Source organism: Amia ocellicauda, chromosome 6 (genome assembly GCF_036373705.1).
Source record: "Amia ocellicauda isolate fAmiCal2 chromosome 6, fAmiCal2.hap1, whole genome shotgun sequence".
NCBI lineage: Eukaryota > Metazoa > Chordata > Actinopteri > Amiiformes > Amiidae > Amia > Amia ocellicauda.
Window position 1 is genome coordinate 44865887 of NC_089855.1, and position 16474 is coordinate 44882360.

General features: G+C 41.9%; 1 protein-coding gene across 1 annotated transcript; it reads right to left on the reverse strand.

Moving 5' to 3' along the window:
* Positions 1 to 2069: 2069 nt before the first annotated feature.
* Positions 2070 to 16271, reverse strand: LOC136751511 (endonuclease domain-containing 1 protein). The gene is made up of 2 exons (XM_066707178.1): positions 15911 to 16271; positions 2070 to 2895 (listed from the first exon to the last, which is right to left on the reverse strand). The coding sequence occupies exons 1-2, from the start codon at positions 16184 to 16186 to the stop codon at positions 2269 to 2271; spliced, it is 903 nt and encodes a 300-aa protein (XP_066563275.1). The 5' UTR covers positions 16187 to 16271; the 3' UTR covers positions 2070 to 2268.
* Positions 16272 to 16474: the final 203 nt, after the last annotated feature.

Here is a 16474-nt window from a genome sequence, read left to right on the forward strand (position 1 = left end):
CAGGGTGGCAGTGTTCAGGTTACAGACAGTTCGGAAGCTGCTGTTCTCAGAGGCTGTAGCTGGACAGGCAGTTGTTTGTGACAGACATGTCTCAGTTGGATCTCAGAGGGGTTCCATTTTTTTACCGTAGTGTCTTGAAAGTGTGGTGGCTAGTGCGGGTGTGGAGAGATATGGAGAGGTTGGGGGCTTATTGGCTTTTGAGAGAGCCGTTGCTGTGTAACCCTGCACTGCGGCTCCCTGTGTTGGAGTCTCAGGGCTTGCATAGCAGGCTGGTTAAGGCAGGTGTGACCAGGCTGGGGCAGGTTGTGATGGGGAGGGGGGGTGGCTGGATGAGTGTGGAGGCCTTGGCAGGAAGGCTGCAGGTGCACTCAGTGCGAGTGGTAGGGGTGTTGCTGTCTCAGTAGAGTGTGGCCCTGCAGGAGTAGGGGCTGGGTGTGCAGGGGGAGGTTTGGATGGGGAGCAATGAACCCAATAGAGAGAGGCTTTTCCCTGAGCTGAAGCTTTCCCCTTCCATGTGGCTCAGGCAGGATAGGCCAGATCTGATTTTACAGATGAAGGAAGTCTCCGATGTTGTTTTTTCTAGTGCCAATAATAAGACGCTGTATCAATTTGTATTGAAAACGACTCATTTTGCACAGTTAAAAGATGTCCCTGATTCACCCTGGAGAGGGAAGCTGCTAGTTGAGAGTGCAGTTCGCCCAGCTTGGGGAACCCTGTATACAGCCCCCCTGAATAAGAGAGCTGGGGATTTACACTGGCACTTAGCAGTGAATTCCTTTCTGTCCATTATTGATCATGATGTGACTGATGCCTGTGTGTTTTGTGGTCAAACGAAAACTGTTGCTCACCGTTATTTAGACTGTAATAGATTACAACCTTTATTTCTATGGTTGCAGGTAATTGTTTCTCAACTCTCATTGTGTTTTTCTCCAAGGGTGTTTGTGTATGTTATAAGTGCTATTGTTCAACTGAAAGACAAGGTCAAGTTAACCAATTTTTTGATAGGGCAAAAAGAGTAGGAAACGGAAATTGAGTTTTTAAAATTAGGGTGGCTGCACAAATCACTGTCGATTATGAATACCACAATACAATGTGTAGTGTGGATCAGTTTGAGAAGGTATGGTGCCTTGATAGGGTTCTCTGCCTGGTTGGGAATGAGGGTTTGGTTTTAAATATATAAAGAGTGATGTCTATTCTGTTTTTATGGTAATTGGACATTTGTTTAACAGTTGCATTTTTTGGAGGGTGCATTGTTTTTATTTTGTAATGCTTTTTGTAGATTTGTGTGTTGATTGATGCACTTCTGTAATAAAGTACATTTAAAAGTAAAAAAAAAAAAGGGTTTTGGCTTGGTTGGAAACGTTTTAAGATTATTTATGAAGTGGAAAGTGGATTTGTCTCAATTGTCTCAATAGTTTTCAATGTATGTGCCATTCAGTATCGTTCATGTTACAGATGTGCCCTATGCAGTGGTAGGGTCAATAAAATGTCAGTAAAACTTTATTTTAGCAATTATGGAGGGGAATAAATGCAAATAGAGGGCCCCCATTAATTATCTAATTTACCAACAACGTTTAATATTAGGTCTTGTGAAGCTGCCAAAAAATGCCCTATAATCGTACGTGTGTTCATATACTGACTGCTAAAGTCTGATAGCTTTGATTATATTTTTTTTTTTCTCATGAACCACAAATGCTATTTGCCTTTATTTTTACAGAGTATGTTATAAATACCATTCTTATGAAGCCTGACAAATTGTATGCTGTAATACTGAACTAACTAATGCCATTTTTGTTGTTTCAAAAGTACCCAGCATCTTACCAGTATATGTCCTTTTAGTATGTCACAAAGGTTCCCTAATTCGTTTTACAAATGTTCCCTGTATGTTACGAATGTTCCCTAATTTATGTTACAGATGTGCCCTAAGCACCTCTCTCTCTCTCTCTCTCTCTCTCTCTCTCTCTCTCTCTCTCTCTCTCGCTCTCAATTCAGTGCATTTGTATTGTCAAAGCAATTGGACATACCTACTGTAGAACCCGTCTCGGAAATAAGTGGAGAAGTCGCGGAGATAAAGCAAATAGAACTTTAATCAAGCCGGCTTGGAAGCCCCACGTCAGCACAATTCCTTCAGTGAGGACTTAATGTTTACAAACATGAGTGCAGCTTTATAGGAAAGGGACGTGAAATCTTATGGTCGTTCATCCAATCAGAAGGTACAATTCTGGGTCTGTTCACCCCTGAACCCCACCACCACACTTCTCAATTTCATTAGTTTAACCAGATGGACCAGACCCACTGAACACATGACTCAATGAGCTGCAAGACATTTGAGAGAAGACTGGGGTCAGTCATGTATCCTTCGTCCTGTTCATTAGAATTGCAGTCGTTAATGAAAATCTGAATGATTTTCTTGGGGTCAATGCGTCTATGCAGAGTTTGCAGGGATATGCCATGTACAGAAGCATTATCATAATGGTTTGCCCAAAACGCTCCTGACAAGAAGCCTGTTTTATTCTGGTAACTACAACAATAGGCTGACCAAAAGGCCATGGGCACGTTAACATCATGTTTCTCCCCAATATGAGTATTGGATTGGACAACGCCAACAACGACATGACGTGTGCTAGGATCTTTGCATTTGTTTAGCAAGTCCTCGCTCAGCCTTACTTCATGTTGTCCCCATATAGCTTTGTTGAAATGGATGAGCTGGGGGACAACATTGGTGTAGGTACAGGTTGCAGTTGATGCGTTATCAACATTATGGCTGAAGGGATTGAGATGGCCCTTGTTGTACTGGATAGTTGTCTTATAGTCTTCTTCTCTGGCTTGGTGTTTTATCTCGTCTCCTGGCTTGTATTCCAACATATTTCTTTCTTCACTATTTGAGTCATTCACCTGTTAGAGTGGAAAAACAAACAAACATATGCACAATTTTAAATCTACAGTTGCCAAGTTTAATTATATTCAACCAAAACAAATAATGAGCACTGTGTTATTACTGTTTTCAGGATACCATAATATGTACTGGTGTCACGAAATCTTTCTGTTATCTATCAAGTCGGAAGATCTGCCCAAAGAGGAGGGGTTTCAGCACACTTCCTTTGGAAGCCAATCAAGACATCTCTCTATCAAAGCTGCCATTGACCCCTGTTGGAGCCAGATTAAGTTTTTCTGTTTTTGTTCCTTTTTTGTTATTCTTATTATTGTTATTATTTTGCACAGAGAAGTTAATTTAGTTGTTTATGGTTTATTTGTTTATGTATTTTTGTTTTGATTCTGTCGGTTCAATTTGTATGTCATTTGGTTAAACGCTCTTAAGTGGCCACACCCAGGAAGTTAGGGATATGGGGTACGGCGACTGAGGGGTGTGGCAGGGGGAATTTGGAAAATGTTTGGATAGGGTGGTGGATGGCGTATATTTTTTGAACCACACTCACATACATATAAGGATACTATTTTTTTTTTTTTTTTTGGACTGTTGGATTATAATTTTGGATTTCAAATAAATTAGGTTTTTTGCATTTTTTATCAAGTCGTATTTCGTTTTGTTGGATTATTCTTTGGACTTTTGTGTGTGTTTTCAAACAATGCCAGGACCCTCCCTATCCACGACTGGCGAGACACAGCCGCTACAGCCCCTGTGCTCGTCACTCAAACAGGTCTGTCCCACTTCCTGTTTGTATAAAAGGTGACATCTACACAGGATCCTCTTAGCCTTTGCAATATCAAGATGTGAGAGCTCCCTTTGTATTTGTTGCAACACAAACTGTGTGCTGTTCTCCCACCAATTCGCCACATTTGTCTGTCTGTGTATTTTTAGTTCTGTGCCTTATTCGCCCCAGAGGTCTGGCTGTGCCTCAGTTTTCAGTTTCAGTAAAAAAATACATCACGCAGGGCTTATCTAGTTTTTTTAATATAATTATTGTCATATATTATATAACAGACTAGTCGCTCTGTTGGTTTTTGTCCATATGGCTTTTCCTCCACAGCCAGAGCACCAGCAGTGGCAGTAAATCTGAGGCCCGACTGGCCAGCGTAAGAGATCTCGCCCGCGTGAAGTGCTCCTCCACTGGCTTGCGCCTGCACTACGACTATAAGGGGTCTCACTCTCTCAGCTTGCTGGGATCGAGCTCTTTTGTGATCCACCGTCCATGTGTGCGGCCTCAGTTCTAGTCCCCGCTTTGGTTGGTGGCCTACTACCCTCGGCCCCTGGACCCCGGACCCGGCATCACCCTTTGGCCCCAGAAACCCTGGCACAAACGGTGTGGTTATGCCTGCGGGCCTACATGGTAGTTATACTCCTGCACTCCGTTGTTTGGATACACAGCGTTTCTGTTCGGGGCACCTCGACAGTGTTTGGCGTCGCTCCCAGACATGTGAATGAAAGCTTTTCTTATTCTTAGATTACATATTGCTGTAATTTAAATTATTGTATTACTGTTTGGAAAAACATTATTGATAGTAGCGACTGTATTGACTATGTACTCCGATTGCACTTTGCAGTTTACTTTCACTTTCACTTTGGCAAATTATGTATTGATTTGGAAAGTCACTTAATATATTAAATATATTATTGTTAGACTAGCCACTGTGGGAGTTGCTCCAGGGTTCTTTCACAGCTCAAGAACATCAGCAACGGCAGTACATCTGAGGCCTGGCTGCCCGGCCTCAGCCTCAGTCTGTCGTAAGAGATCTCGCCCATGTGCGATGCCCCTCTGCTGGCTTGCTCCCGCACTACAGCTCTCGCTCTCTCAGCTTGCTGGGATCAAGCTCTGCTACACTTCATTGTCCTTGTGTGCAGTCTTGGTTCCAGGCCCCACTTAGGCTGGTGGCTTACTACTCTTGGCCCCCGGACCCCAAACCCTGGACCCTGGACCCGGAAACCCCGACACACATGGTGTGCCTGCGTGGCAAGGTTTCAGTGCGGTTATGCTGTTGTCCCTGTTGTTGGTCAGTATTGCATTGCTGGGTGGAGACGCACTTACAGCGGCCAGTTCTGTGTGGCTCTCCACCTTGTCTTCCTCACTACAGAGGCACTGGCGCAGGTGTGAGTGTGTGTTACTCTGTTACCCAGTTGTATACAGTTTACTGAGGGCCTGTATTAAGCAGAGGGCATGGAGCTGGTCTCCCCTTGCCCCATTTTGTCTATACTTCTTGGCTACCTCACAGTAGAGGTTGCTGTTTGCCAACCTTAGTCCCATTCAAGAGAGGGGGTATGTAGCGTTAAGTGTGGGGGTGTATTTTGATAAGAGCATTCATAGCTCTGAGCTGAAGCACTGATCTAAAGAAGACCTCTCCCCCAAACTTAGCAGATTTCCTAAGCTCATCAGCATGTGAACTGGTTTACATCAAAGTGGCAGTCTTGGGAGGATGGCACTGAGAATAGGTCAAATAGCTTGGAAGCCCTGCTGTGAGATGTCTGGGGAAGAGGGCCTGTAGGTGATAAAAACTTTTTGAAGTGGACGAGAGCCGAAATCCTGACACAGAGCTACGAACCCGGGCCAACCGGCATTTCCAAAAGATGGCATGGATTGACATCAGTCATAAATCAAGCCCCCCTCCAATAGGACACTGGGGGCTGAAACGGGAATCCAATCTCACAAACTCAAGAACCAATCATCTATTGATCTGACAGGCGTATAAAGGGTAGCACACACGGCATCTATCTCTCCCTCTCTCTCACCTGAACCAGTAACCCGCAGCTCAACCTGTAGCTCGGCTGCCAGAACTGGAACCAGATACAAACAAAGTATTTGCCAGCAACAGAAGAGTTAAACTGGGAGAAGGAGATTGAGCCATATTAATAATTATTTTAAAGGATTTTACAAACTGCACCTGCCCGCCTGTGCCCATCTGATCTGTGGAGTTTTACAGCTGGACAATTGACAAGTCGACTGCAATACGAAGGTGTTCAGTCATTTAAATAGCTATTGAGCCTTAAGAAACTTGCCCCACGGAAACAAACAGGGACCTGCTTTCCTCAAAGACTTTGTCTTCGAGTAACTACGGTGGAAACCCTGCTTGCAAAGAAGATTTTGTGTACAACCTTGGAGCCTTCAAACCAGTGGAAAATCTGTTTGGAAAAGACTCTACTTTTGCGAAACCCCAACTTCCAGGTGCATCGACTGAGTGGAAGTTCTTGGACAAAGCCGAACCGGACTGCCTTTGTTCCAAACCACACGGACCTCGTGCCGTGTGCTGTTATCAGAGCCCGAAGCCAGAGAGGCCTCTCTGCGACGAAGTTCAGATAAGTTTAACAGTTTGGAGTTTGTGATTCATGACATTTGAGAAATCAATTAGAAATGTTAATCTGTGATTCATAACTCTAGAATGTGTAATATCATTTAGTTTTCTTCAATATAAATGTGTGTTGCATTAAACTGTTTTGTTGACAATTTTAGAAATAAAACCTGTCAATGCCGAGAAATATCTACTCATTCCTGTTTAACTGTTTTAGTCTGAAAGTGACACACGTTAATATACTTTAGATTATTGGTGGCCCTGCCTATCCTTAATCATTGAATAATAATCAGTTAAGGGAAATTGTGGTTACAAAAAATGATACCTGACATAAATACTAACCTGCGTAGTTATTTGATGTCTGACTAAAAATACTAATGAGAGACTCACCTTCGTCTTAATAACTGGTATTGTGGTCAATGTGTTTATAACCTTTTTTGTTTAACGATTTGTGTGTTATCATATGCGATCCCATTGTCTTTGATTTGGTCACGGAAGTGATTTGTCTTTGAGTTGTTGATCTAGAGTTTAATTTTAATATTTTTTTCCCTTTTGTATGATTAGTGTAGTGCTACATTTAGCCTTTGTTTTTAATTAATTTGACAATTTATATCTTTGGAATTGGTGTCTGCGTCCAATTATTACGGAAATTGAGTTCTACAAGATTCCAGGATTCGTGATAAGGTGATACTATAAATTCACTTCTTTAATTGAAATGTATAAGTGTACCTTACGCTACACTGCTATCTATCACGTCTGCAAGAGGCAAGTGACTGTGTGCAAGAACATGGCAGCAACAAGAAAATGACTGTGCACGAATGCAAAATACACGTATTTATAAAAGCATGAAACTGACCCCAGAAAAACCTATATTCAAAATTCAAAAACTCATCAAAATGTGTAACAATATGTCACTTATGACAGCAAATATATTCAGAACTATAGCCTAATGAACTTAAATTGTCAGTGATTAAACTAGTAGAAAGATCTGTCAAAGTTGATGAAGCCAATTTGATAGGACACAAAACCTGGCTACTGTAAACAAACCAAAATGAAAGCTTCACATGTCAGCCACATCATGACATTCCTTATGTAGACATACACCTCCATCATATGGCCAAACTTGGGAATTGCATTCTGCATCTTGAATGACACAATAATGAAAACTTCACATATATGCTAGAATTAAGTGAAAAATACAATGGTACCTTACATGATTGATGCATGCAATCAATAAATTAATATTATACTTCACTGAAATTGAAATACAATCTTCAAGTGATAAAAGACTGAAAACCTCAAATGTATACTACATTGGATTAGAATTGAAAATTACACATTTAATAACACATGCATTTAAACTACAAATGTCTGCTCAAATCTAAAACCTACTGATACAACATGGAAGCCTTAAAAGTTGCATGCAACTTCTAGTTATTATTATTATTATTATTATTATTATTATTATTATTATTATTATTATTATTATTATTATTATTATTGTATATTTTTTTGTATTATCTTTTTCCTTCCACCAAAATTTCTAATGCACCTAAAACGCTCATACATGCATTAAAACTCACGAAACTTGCAAGTGTTGTAGACACATCTTATACCTACAAATGCAGTGAAAACTACAGGTGTCGGTCACATGGTGCCGTCGCCATGTTGCGATGAGTGTCGAAATTGTGAAATGCTACAAAAATCTTCTTCTCCAAAACCAATGGACACATGCATATGCCACTTCATACACATACATACCTTATGCCCTACTGTTACTCTTGTTCATCAGAAGTTGCTCGGTCTCGCGCTTTGTCCGCCATGGTGCGTTTTCTGATTCAAGCTTTGGTGCCTTCTACCCCATGCCACTTATACCCACTGTGCCACAAATTGGTATGCATGACAGTACTACAGAGTACTACCAAGGTTGTTAAAGGCGAGGTACCCCAGTAAAAAACATGGGTGCTGTGCGCCAATGAAAAAAAACGTACGCGCCGCTTCAGACAAGTTACACATTTCCTGGACACTGGAATGCAGTACACACATGAAACTCTGCACATGTGTGTATGCCTCTGTCTTGAAGAGAAAACCTGATAATTAAGTTTGTGAGGTACACGGTTAAGCCGCAATGTTGGATTTAACATGTGTCCACGTGCGAAAATTAAAACAGCTACTAATCTGGAACTCTAAAGCCCAGTGCCCTGAATGACAAAAGAATGAAAACTTCACATATATGCTACAATTAATTGAAAAATAAAATGGTACCTTACAAAATTGATGCATGCAAGCAAGAAATTCATATTATAGTCCAATGACACTGAAATGTGCACTACAAATGACAAAAGATTGAAAAACTCAAATGTATACTAAATTGGATTAGAATTGAAAATTACACATTTAATAACACATGCATTTAAATTACAATTGCCTGCTCAAATCTGAAACCTACTGATACAACATGGAAACCTTAAAAGTTGCATGCAACTTCTAGTTATTATTATTATTATTATTATTATTATTGTTGTCACGTCCGGTTTGGCTATTGTACATAGTTGTATATACTCCCCTCCCGTTTGTAAATAAACCCTTTTTGTATTATACAGTGAGGGAAAAAAGTATTTGATCCCCTGCTGATTTTGTACATTTGCCCACTGACAAAGAAATGATCAGTCTATAATTTTAATGGTAGGTGTATTTTAGCAGTGAGAGAGAGAATAACAACAAAAAAATCCAGAAAAATGAATTTCAAAAAAGTTATAAATTGATTTGCATGTTAATGAGGGAAATAAGTATTTGACCCTTCGACTTATTACTTGGTGGCAAAACCCTTGCTGGCAATCACAGAGGTCAGACATTTCTTGTAGTTGGCCACCACGTTTGCACACATCTCAGGGAGGGAAGGAGGTTCTCACCCAAGATTTGACGGTACATGGCCCCGTCCATCGTCCCTTTGATGCGGTGCAGTTGTCCTGACTCCTTAGCAGAAAAACACCCCCAAAGCATAAGGTTTCCACCTCCATGTTTGATGGTGGGGATGGTGTTCTTGGTGTTATTCCTCCTCCTCCAAACACGGGGAGTTGAGTTGATGCCAAAGAGCTTGATTTTGGTCTCATCTGACCACAACACTTTCACCCAGTTCTCCTCTGAATCATTCAGATGTTCATTAAAAACTTCAGACGGGCCTGTACATGTGCTTTCTTGAGCAGGGGGACCTTGCGGGTGATGCAGGATTTCAGTCCTTCACGGCGTAGTGTGTTACCAATTGTTTTCTTGGTGACTATGGTCCCAGCTGCCTTGAGATCATTAACAAGATCCTCCCGTGTAGTTCTGGGCTGATTCCTCACCGTTCTCATGATCATTGAAACTCCACGAGGTGAGATCTTGCATGGAGCCCCAGACCGAGGAAAACTGACAGTTATTTTGTGTTTCTTCCATTTGTGAATAATTGCACCAACTGTTGTCACCTTCTCACCAAGCTGCTTGGCGATGGTCTTGTAGCCCATTCCAGCCTTGTGTAGGTCTACAATCTTGTCCCTGACATCCTTGGACAGCTCTTTGGTCTTGGCCATGGTGGAGAGTTTGGAATCTGATTGATTGATTGCTTCTGTGGACAGGTGTCTTTTATACAGGTAACGAGCTGAGATTAGGAGCACTCCCTTTAAGAGAGTGCTCCTAATCTCAGCTCGCTACCTGTATAAAAGACACCTGGGAGCCAGAAATCTTGCTGATTGATAGGGGATCAAATACTTATTTCCCTCATTAACATGCAAATCAATTTATAACTCTTTTGAAATGCATTTTTCTGGATTTTTTTGCTGTTATTCTGTCTCTCACAGTTAAAATACACCTACCATTAAAATTATAGACTGATCATTTCTTTGTCAGTGGGCAAACGTACAAAATCAGCAGGGGATCAAATACTTTTTTCCCTCACTAGTTGAGTCTAAGTGTTGGTTTTTGCACTCACCTCACTCTCACTACTGTATTTGCATGTTCTATGTTATGTGGTCCTCATTCCCTTACATCAGCCACTTGGGGTCGTAACAACCTGTCTCTTGCTGCTCCAGATTGTATATGTTTCCTTCTTTTCAAGCAGTAGAGATTGCCATCACTCCGTTCCTAGGTAGTTGAGCAGGAGGTGACTGCTCCTGTGTGAAGCGAGGGCACAAGAGTTTTTTTTTGTTTTTTTTTTTCCCGCTTTGTATGTTTTAGCACAGTAAAGTTTGCTGTCACTTGTTCCTAGCTGTGCTAGTTGATCAAGAGGTGGCTGCTCATGTGTTAAGCAAGGGCACAAGAGCTTAGCTCTTCTTGCCTTGCTTTGTATATTTTAGTACAGTAGAGCTTCTATCGTCCCACCCCTAGCATTTGGCGGAAGGCGAGTGCTCCTGTGTTCAGCAGAGGGAACATGAGCCGATGTAGAGCCGTTATTAATGTTTTATATAAACTGTATTATGCTTTATATTAGAAATAATAATATGCAGACTGAGCAAAGTAGATTTGTCAAGCTAGCAACAGGCAGTTGTCCAGAGGATATGCTCTGGACATTCTCCTCTACACTTTGAGAATAACTCCATTGCCCTTCTCTTGAGATGTGAATAACTGAATTTGTAAAAATAACATTTTGCTGACTTTTGTATTTTCTTAGAAGCAACAAAATGTATGTATTATATATTTAGTAACTGGGGATTTACCTTTTTGACCTAGGGCAGGATGAAACTGTAAGATATTATTTGTTAGAATGTATTTTTCTATGGGAAATTCTATACCATCTGGTTTGGTAGAGGAAACAGACCTCCTCCCTTTCCCCTGGTAGCCCCTGGTAGCCCTGGTAACCCTATCTTTATGACCAGAGACCAAAAGGGACCTGTCCTCTGATTGGCTCCTAGCCAAATTCAAAATGACCCCCCACTTCTAAATTACTTTAGCATAAGACACCCAAGTCATGGTGGTGGAAAAATGCTATTGGTTGGAAGGAAACCTTATAAAAGGGAAAACAAAGAGAATTTGAGTTCTCTAAACTTCTTCATCCTGCAACGAGACAAAAGACAGAGCTGGAGGGAGACGGAGAGAGACACACCGCTTCCTGCCTGACCAGACTGGCCTATAAGCTGTACTGTGAGGAGAAAGAAGAAAATGGGTATTATCTGTTTCTTACTGTAATCCAGCAGAAGCTTAATATTACTTATTTTCAGTAATATAATTGAATGATATTAGTCAAAATAAATGATTATTGCACATCTGTGACTTGACCGCATCTTCCCTCTAAAAATAATCTTAAAAGAGAAACCAATTGACCTATGAGTTTTCAGTTCAACTATTTATTTAGATTGACTGGAAAACCAAGCATTCCAAATTCTCTTACAAAACATAATTTGAGATGCACTGTAAAGCTCCAAGAAATTGTAGGTGGCCACTGCAATTTCCATAAGAGAGCTCAATATTCGATAAGGTGTAGTTATGACATAATTGTTTCCCTGACCAAGCAAAGAAAAAGACATTCCTATCCCCTGATTATCTGCATACCTCTCTGTACATACATACACACCTCGTAGGTGGCAGACTGGGATGAATGGGAGCTGAAAACACAGCACTATACCACCTGCCCCTCAGGAGGAAGAAATTATTGTAACTGACGAACACGATTATTTTGGCTTCTTTTCGCTTTGCTCTATTGCCAACAGGTGGGACTGTAGAGGTGTTATTAATGTTTTATATAAACTGTATTATGTTTTATATTAGAAATTATAATATGCAGACTGAGTAAAGTAGATTTGTAAAGCTAGCAACAGGCAGTTGTCTACAGATACCAGTTTGTTTGCGGTTTCCTGTTATTCTCTCAAGGCTGAAGATGCTACATTATAGTGATTGATTACCTCATTGTGCATTGTTAAAGAAATGTGAGATTGGGCAGTTTGTATGCCACAACTGGAAAACATCTGCTTCCATGATGACCCCCACTGCTCAGGAAGACCACCACAAACATTCAGAAACCTGATCTCAAGACAACACTTTGGGAAATCTGTCTGTGCCCCTGCCCACAGACCAACATGTCATGCATTGTATAAAAGGCTGTCCACTTCTACTGTTCAATAAGTCTCTGCTGAGGTAGAGTGCTTCCATGTCGGGCCCCTTCCAGGCCTGGCATGTTAAATAAATACATTTACCATCTATGCATCCAAACTGGGTTCTTCAGCAGATCTCCTGTCACCACCCACCCCCCACTCTCCGTATATGGTTTTAGTTATTGTTTAAGGTGAGGGTAGTGATGCTACTGGAACTCCCCTCTCTGCATTACTGTTCCCAGAGTATGACTGATGTCATTACTCCTGGGAGGCCTAAATTTGGTGCCAAGGGGCCCCCGCTGCCTGTTTACCTGGGGGACCTGTCTCACGTGTGATTGTGCCGTCTCCTCTATAGACCAACCTAGGCCTGCTACTGGACGGGATCACTTGATAGCCTGGGGTCTGCCATACGCGGTAGTAATCGGCGAGAGCTCCTTCTATGAGGTTGCAGTATTCCTACCGCTGCAGACGTTTCTCTTCAAATTAGTAGAGTTGGCTTCACCTGCTTTGCACCGTGAAGGCCATCAGGTGCTACTTGATCTATATTCGGCGCATGGACCAGTTGTTTGTGGACACAGGGCAGGCACTGTCTAAGCAGGGCCTCTCGGATTGGATTGTGGATACTACTACTACGGCCTACGAGTTCACTGGGACCCTAATGCCTGGACACCTGGTGGCCCAATAAACTCGAGGCATTGCCACATCGTGGGCCCTTTTTCAAGGCGCCCCCTTAGCAGACATTTGTTCAGCTGCAGCTTGGGCCTCGCTGCACACATTTTTCCAGTTCTACAGGTTGGACATGACAGGACAGGCTACCTCTATTGGGAATCTGGTGTTGACTTGCAGTTGAGCTTATGGGCATGGGCTCCTGACCTTTTCTTCCCCATCTGCCCCTGTCAGCTCATCCTGGTGTCCACCTTGGATGGCGCTAAACAGAACAGTTTCCCTTATGACCAAACTATGCCTTCCAGTCAAGCCATATAAGCTACTCCTGGATTTGGTGATTGCCCTGTTGAATGTGTTCCCAAGGACTGTCATGTGCTTTGCGAGGCCACCCTGTACATAGTCCATTCACTGTTGCATTGTGTCACGTGTGTATGTGTGTGGCCTGTACCCCACCATGTATATACTTTGTGCAGACGGCTGGCCTGTGACCCAGCTCTAACTGTGATCTAGTAGAGCAGTGGACTGCTGCCACTGTCCCCAGCAGAGGGCACTCAGGCTGGCTCTCATGCCCTGCTGTGTACGTAGTTTATTTGTTACAGCACAGTCAAGCTGTTGTTGACCTGCATTAGCTGTGGTAATCGGCAGGTGTCAACTGCTCCTGTGTTGCAAGAGATGTGCATGAGCTGGCTCTTGCACCCTGCGGTGTATGTAGTTAGTTTGACAGCAGGTCTGTGGCCATCCTAGTTGTGCTAATGGAGTAGGGGGCTGTTGCCGCTGTCCCCAGCTCATGGCACTCTAGTTGATTCTCGCTGCCTCGCTGTGTGGATAGTTTATTGGACAGCAGGTCTGTGACCCCGCACTAGCTGTGAGCTAGTAGAGCAGTGGACCGCTGCTGCTGTCCCCAGTGGAGGGCACTTGAGCTGGCTCTCATGTCCCGCTGTGTACATAGTTAATTTGTTACTACACGGTAGAACTGCAGTTGCCCTGCATTAGCTGTGCTAATCGGCAGGTGTCAACTGCTAGCTGTGCTAGTAGAGCGAGCAGCCAACACTCCTGTATTGCGTGGAGGGTGCTCCCTGCACCCTGCGGTGTATTTAATTAATTTGCAATGTCATGGTAGTGCTTGGTGTGGCTCCTATGTTATACAGGGTGAATAACTGCATTTCTTTCCCTGTGTGTCTGTGTAAACAAGGTCACTGTCTCACTGTCGCACTGTTCTATGGTACTGTGCCATAGTTCAACCCTGATACCTAGAAGAACAGGTTCTTTTAAGAAACAGTTTTCACCAGCAATTTGGGCCTGATACATCGTACAACCCCCCTTATATTAAACATTACGTACGCCTTAATTCTCCCTGGTTTGACCATATATGCGTCTTCCTGAGCAGTTGTCATGCAGAAACCGAACTTACGCTCATCACGGGACAGACATGTGGGCTCTGTTATCTTTCTGTCCTGTCTGGTCTGCATAAAAATGCCTGTAGTTTGTAACTTCTCTAAAACTGTTCTTGAGATTGCCTCTCAAACCTCTTCCTTGCAGCTGCTCGTAATAAAAACCTTTTGATTGGAGGTACATCTCTCTCTGGATTTCTGTGTGTATAGTTAGTTTGTCACAGCACAGTAGACATCTAAATGGTGATGTCTGCACAGGATCTTCCTCTTTTGCCGTGAGACTTGAACTCCCATGCGACCTTGCAACCCTTGGGCAGTCCTTCCTTTTTCAGATAACCGGGGTTGCATTCACAACCTATCATTTTCTTTGCATGGTTTACACTAATGTCTAATTATTTCTGAGGTAAACTTTCATGTTTTTACTGATCTAATCTATTGCATTATTTACTGGTTATGCAACTCCACTTGTAGAACAGATTCATTAAAAAATATATAGTATAGTGTAACAGATTTAATCAACACTGCATTGATCAAATCTGTTACAGTATACTATTTATTTGATTAATCTGTTCTACAAGTGTAGCCTGGTAGCCAACAGGCATGTTTATTAAATAGTGCTCCTCCACACGGAGGAGTCTTCAAACCCGTGAGGGTTCAAAAGAATCAATCTAACAAAATAAACCAAAAAAAAGGCAAACAAAAGACACAAATACTGAGGACTGTCTTTGAGCACTCCAAAGCTGCCACACAGGCTGCAGGAATCTGGGATCACCCTGGAAGATATTAAATAGGGAGAGGCACAGCTGTGTTGAGAGCGCTGATTGCCGTCTGCATCAGCACTGTAGGTGCATCTCGCAACCCGGTGCAAAACACATCAACGAGATGCAGATGCCGCCACAAATGAGAACCAACCCAACCCTCACCAACAGCCATGCCTGGGACAGGGCCGACCTGTCACAGATAGGGATCCTAAATGCTAGCCATACTTGATCGCATAGGAAGAAACTTGTTTGGAAATACTACCTATATCTCAGCAAGACCACACAGCTGAAATAATTAACAAATATTATGTCTGTGTTCAATGTCTGAAGGTTTATTTGCTTCTCAAATAATATGAAACATTTGTCCATTTTGACCATTTTCTATTATTATGACAAGTTGTATTATTGAATAAGCATCACTTTTACCTGCTGTGATATCACCAGTAAATAATGTAATAGAGTAGAACAGTAAAAACATGAACATTTACCGCATAAATAATTAGACATTCATGTAAACTTCAAATAAGAGAACAGAAAGGCCTAACGATACAATTCCAGCACATATTATTATTCAGGAAAACAGTACATTAACATAACATGATGAAAGCTTCTAATCCAAGTCACCATGAAGATCCCTGTTTTTGATGGTGGAATCAAACATTTAATTTGTTTGTTATAATTTATTTCTGTCTGTTTTAATCCAGTCTTTGAAATGTACTTCATCAGCCTATTTAACTACGTGAATCTCCTCATAATTTGAATATAAACATATTGAATAGTTCTTACATACCTGAGGCTCATAATGCCAAGTTCTTTCACCCTTGCTCCCCGTCTCAAGTTTGTAAGCAGAGTACACAGGAATTTTACTTTTGGGGTCAAAGAGAGTCGCGTAGTGGTACTGATTTTGTAGCCTTTGACAAATACGTACATGCTGACCGGTGGCAATTCCTTTAGGCTTTGTGCCACGGTAGAAGAAACCCTTGCAGTTATGGAAGTCATTAACCACTTCAGGTTGACTGAAGTGAACTGCCAATCCAAGGGCCACGACGGCCAGAGCATACTTCATGGCTGAAATTGGAAAAATAATAACACAGACATCTTTGTCTTCAGTGAGAGAGATTTTTATCTTGGCTGCTGCACCACTCTCTGCCAAGTTAAACAACACCACTCTCCACAGGCCTTGCTCAAATACTCCTGTACATATACTATTAATCATTTATTAATCTTTGTTCATTAGAAATTATTAATGCTCAATTTTCTTCTACTCCACCTCCTCCTCCTTTCTCGTTCAAAATTTTAAAATGAGTAAACTTATACAATAAAATCATAATTTGATAAATAATGTTAGACACAC

Coding starts and splice junctions, on each gene's coding strand:
- LOC136751511 (XM_066707178.1), bottom strand. CDS start 16,186: ATGAAGTATGCTCTGGCCGTCGTGGCCCTTGGATTGGCAGTTCACTTC. Junction 2,896..15,910: donor CTTGGCATTATGAGCCTCAG/GTATGTAAGAAC, acceptor CCACTCTAACAG/GTGAATGACTCAAATAGTGA.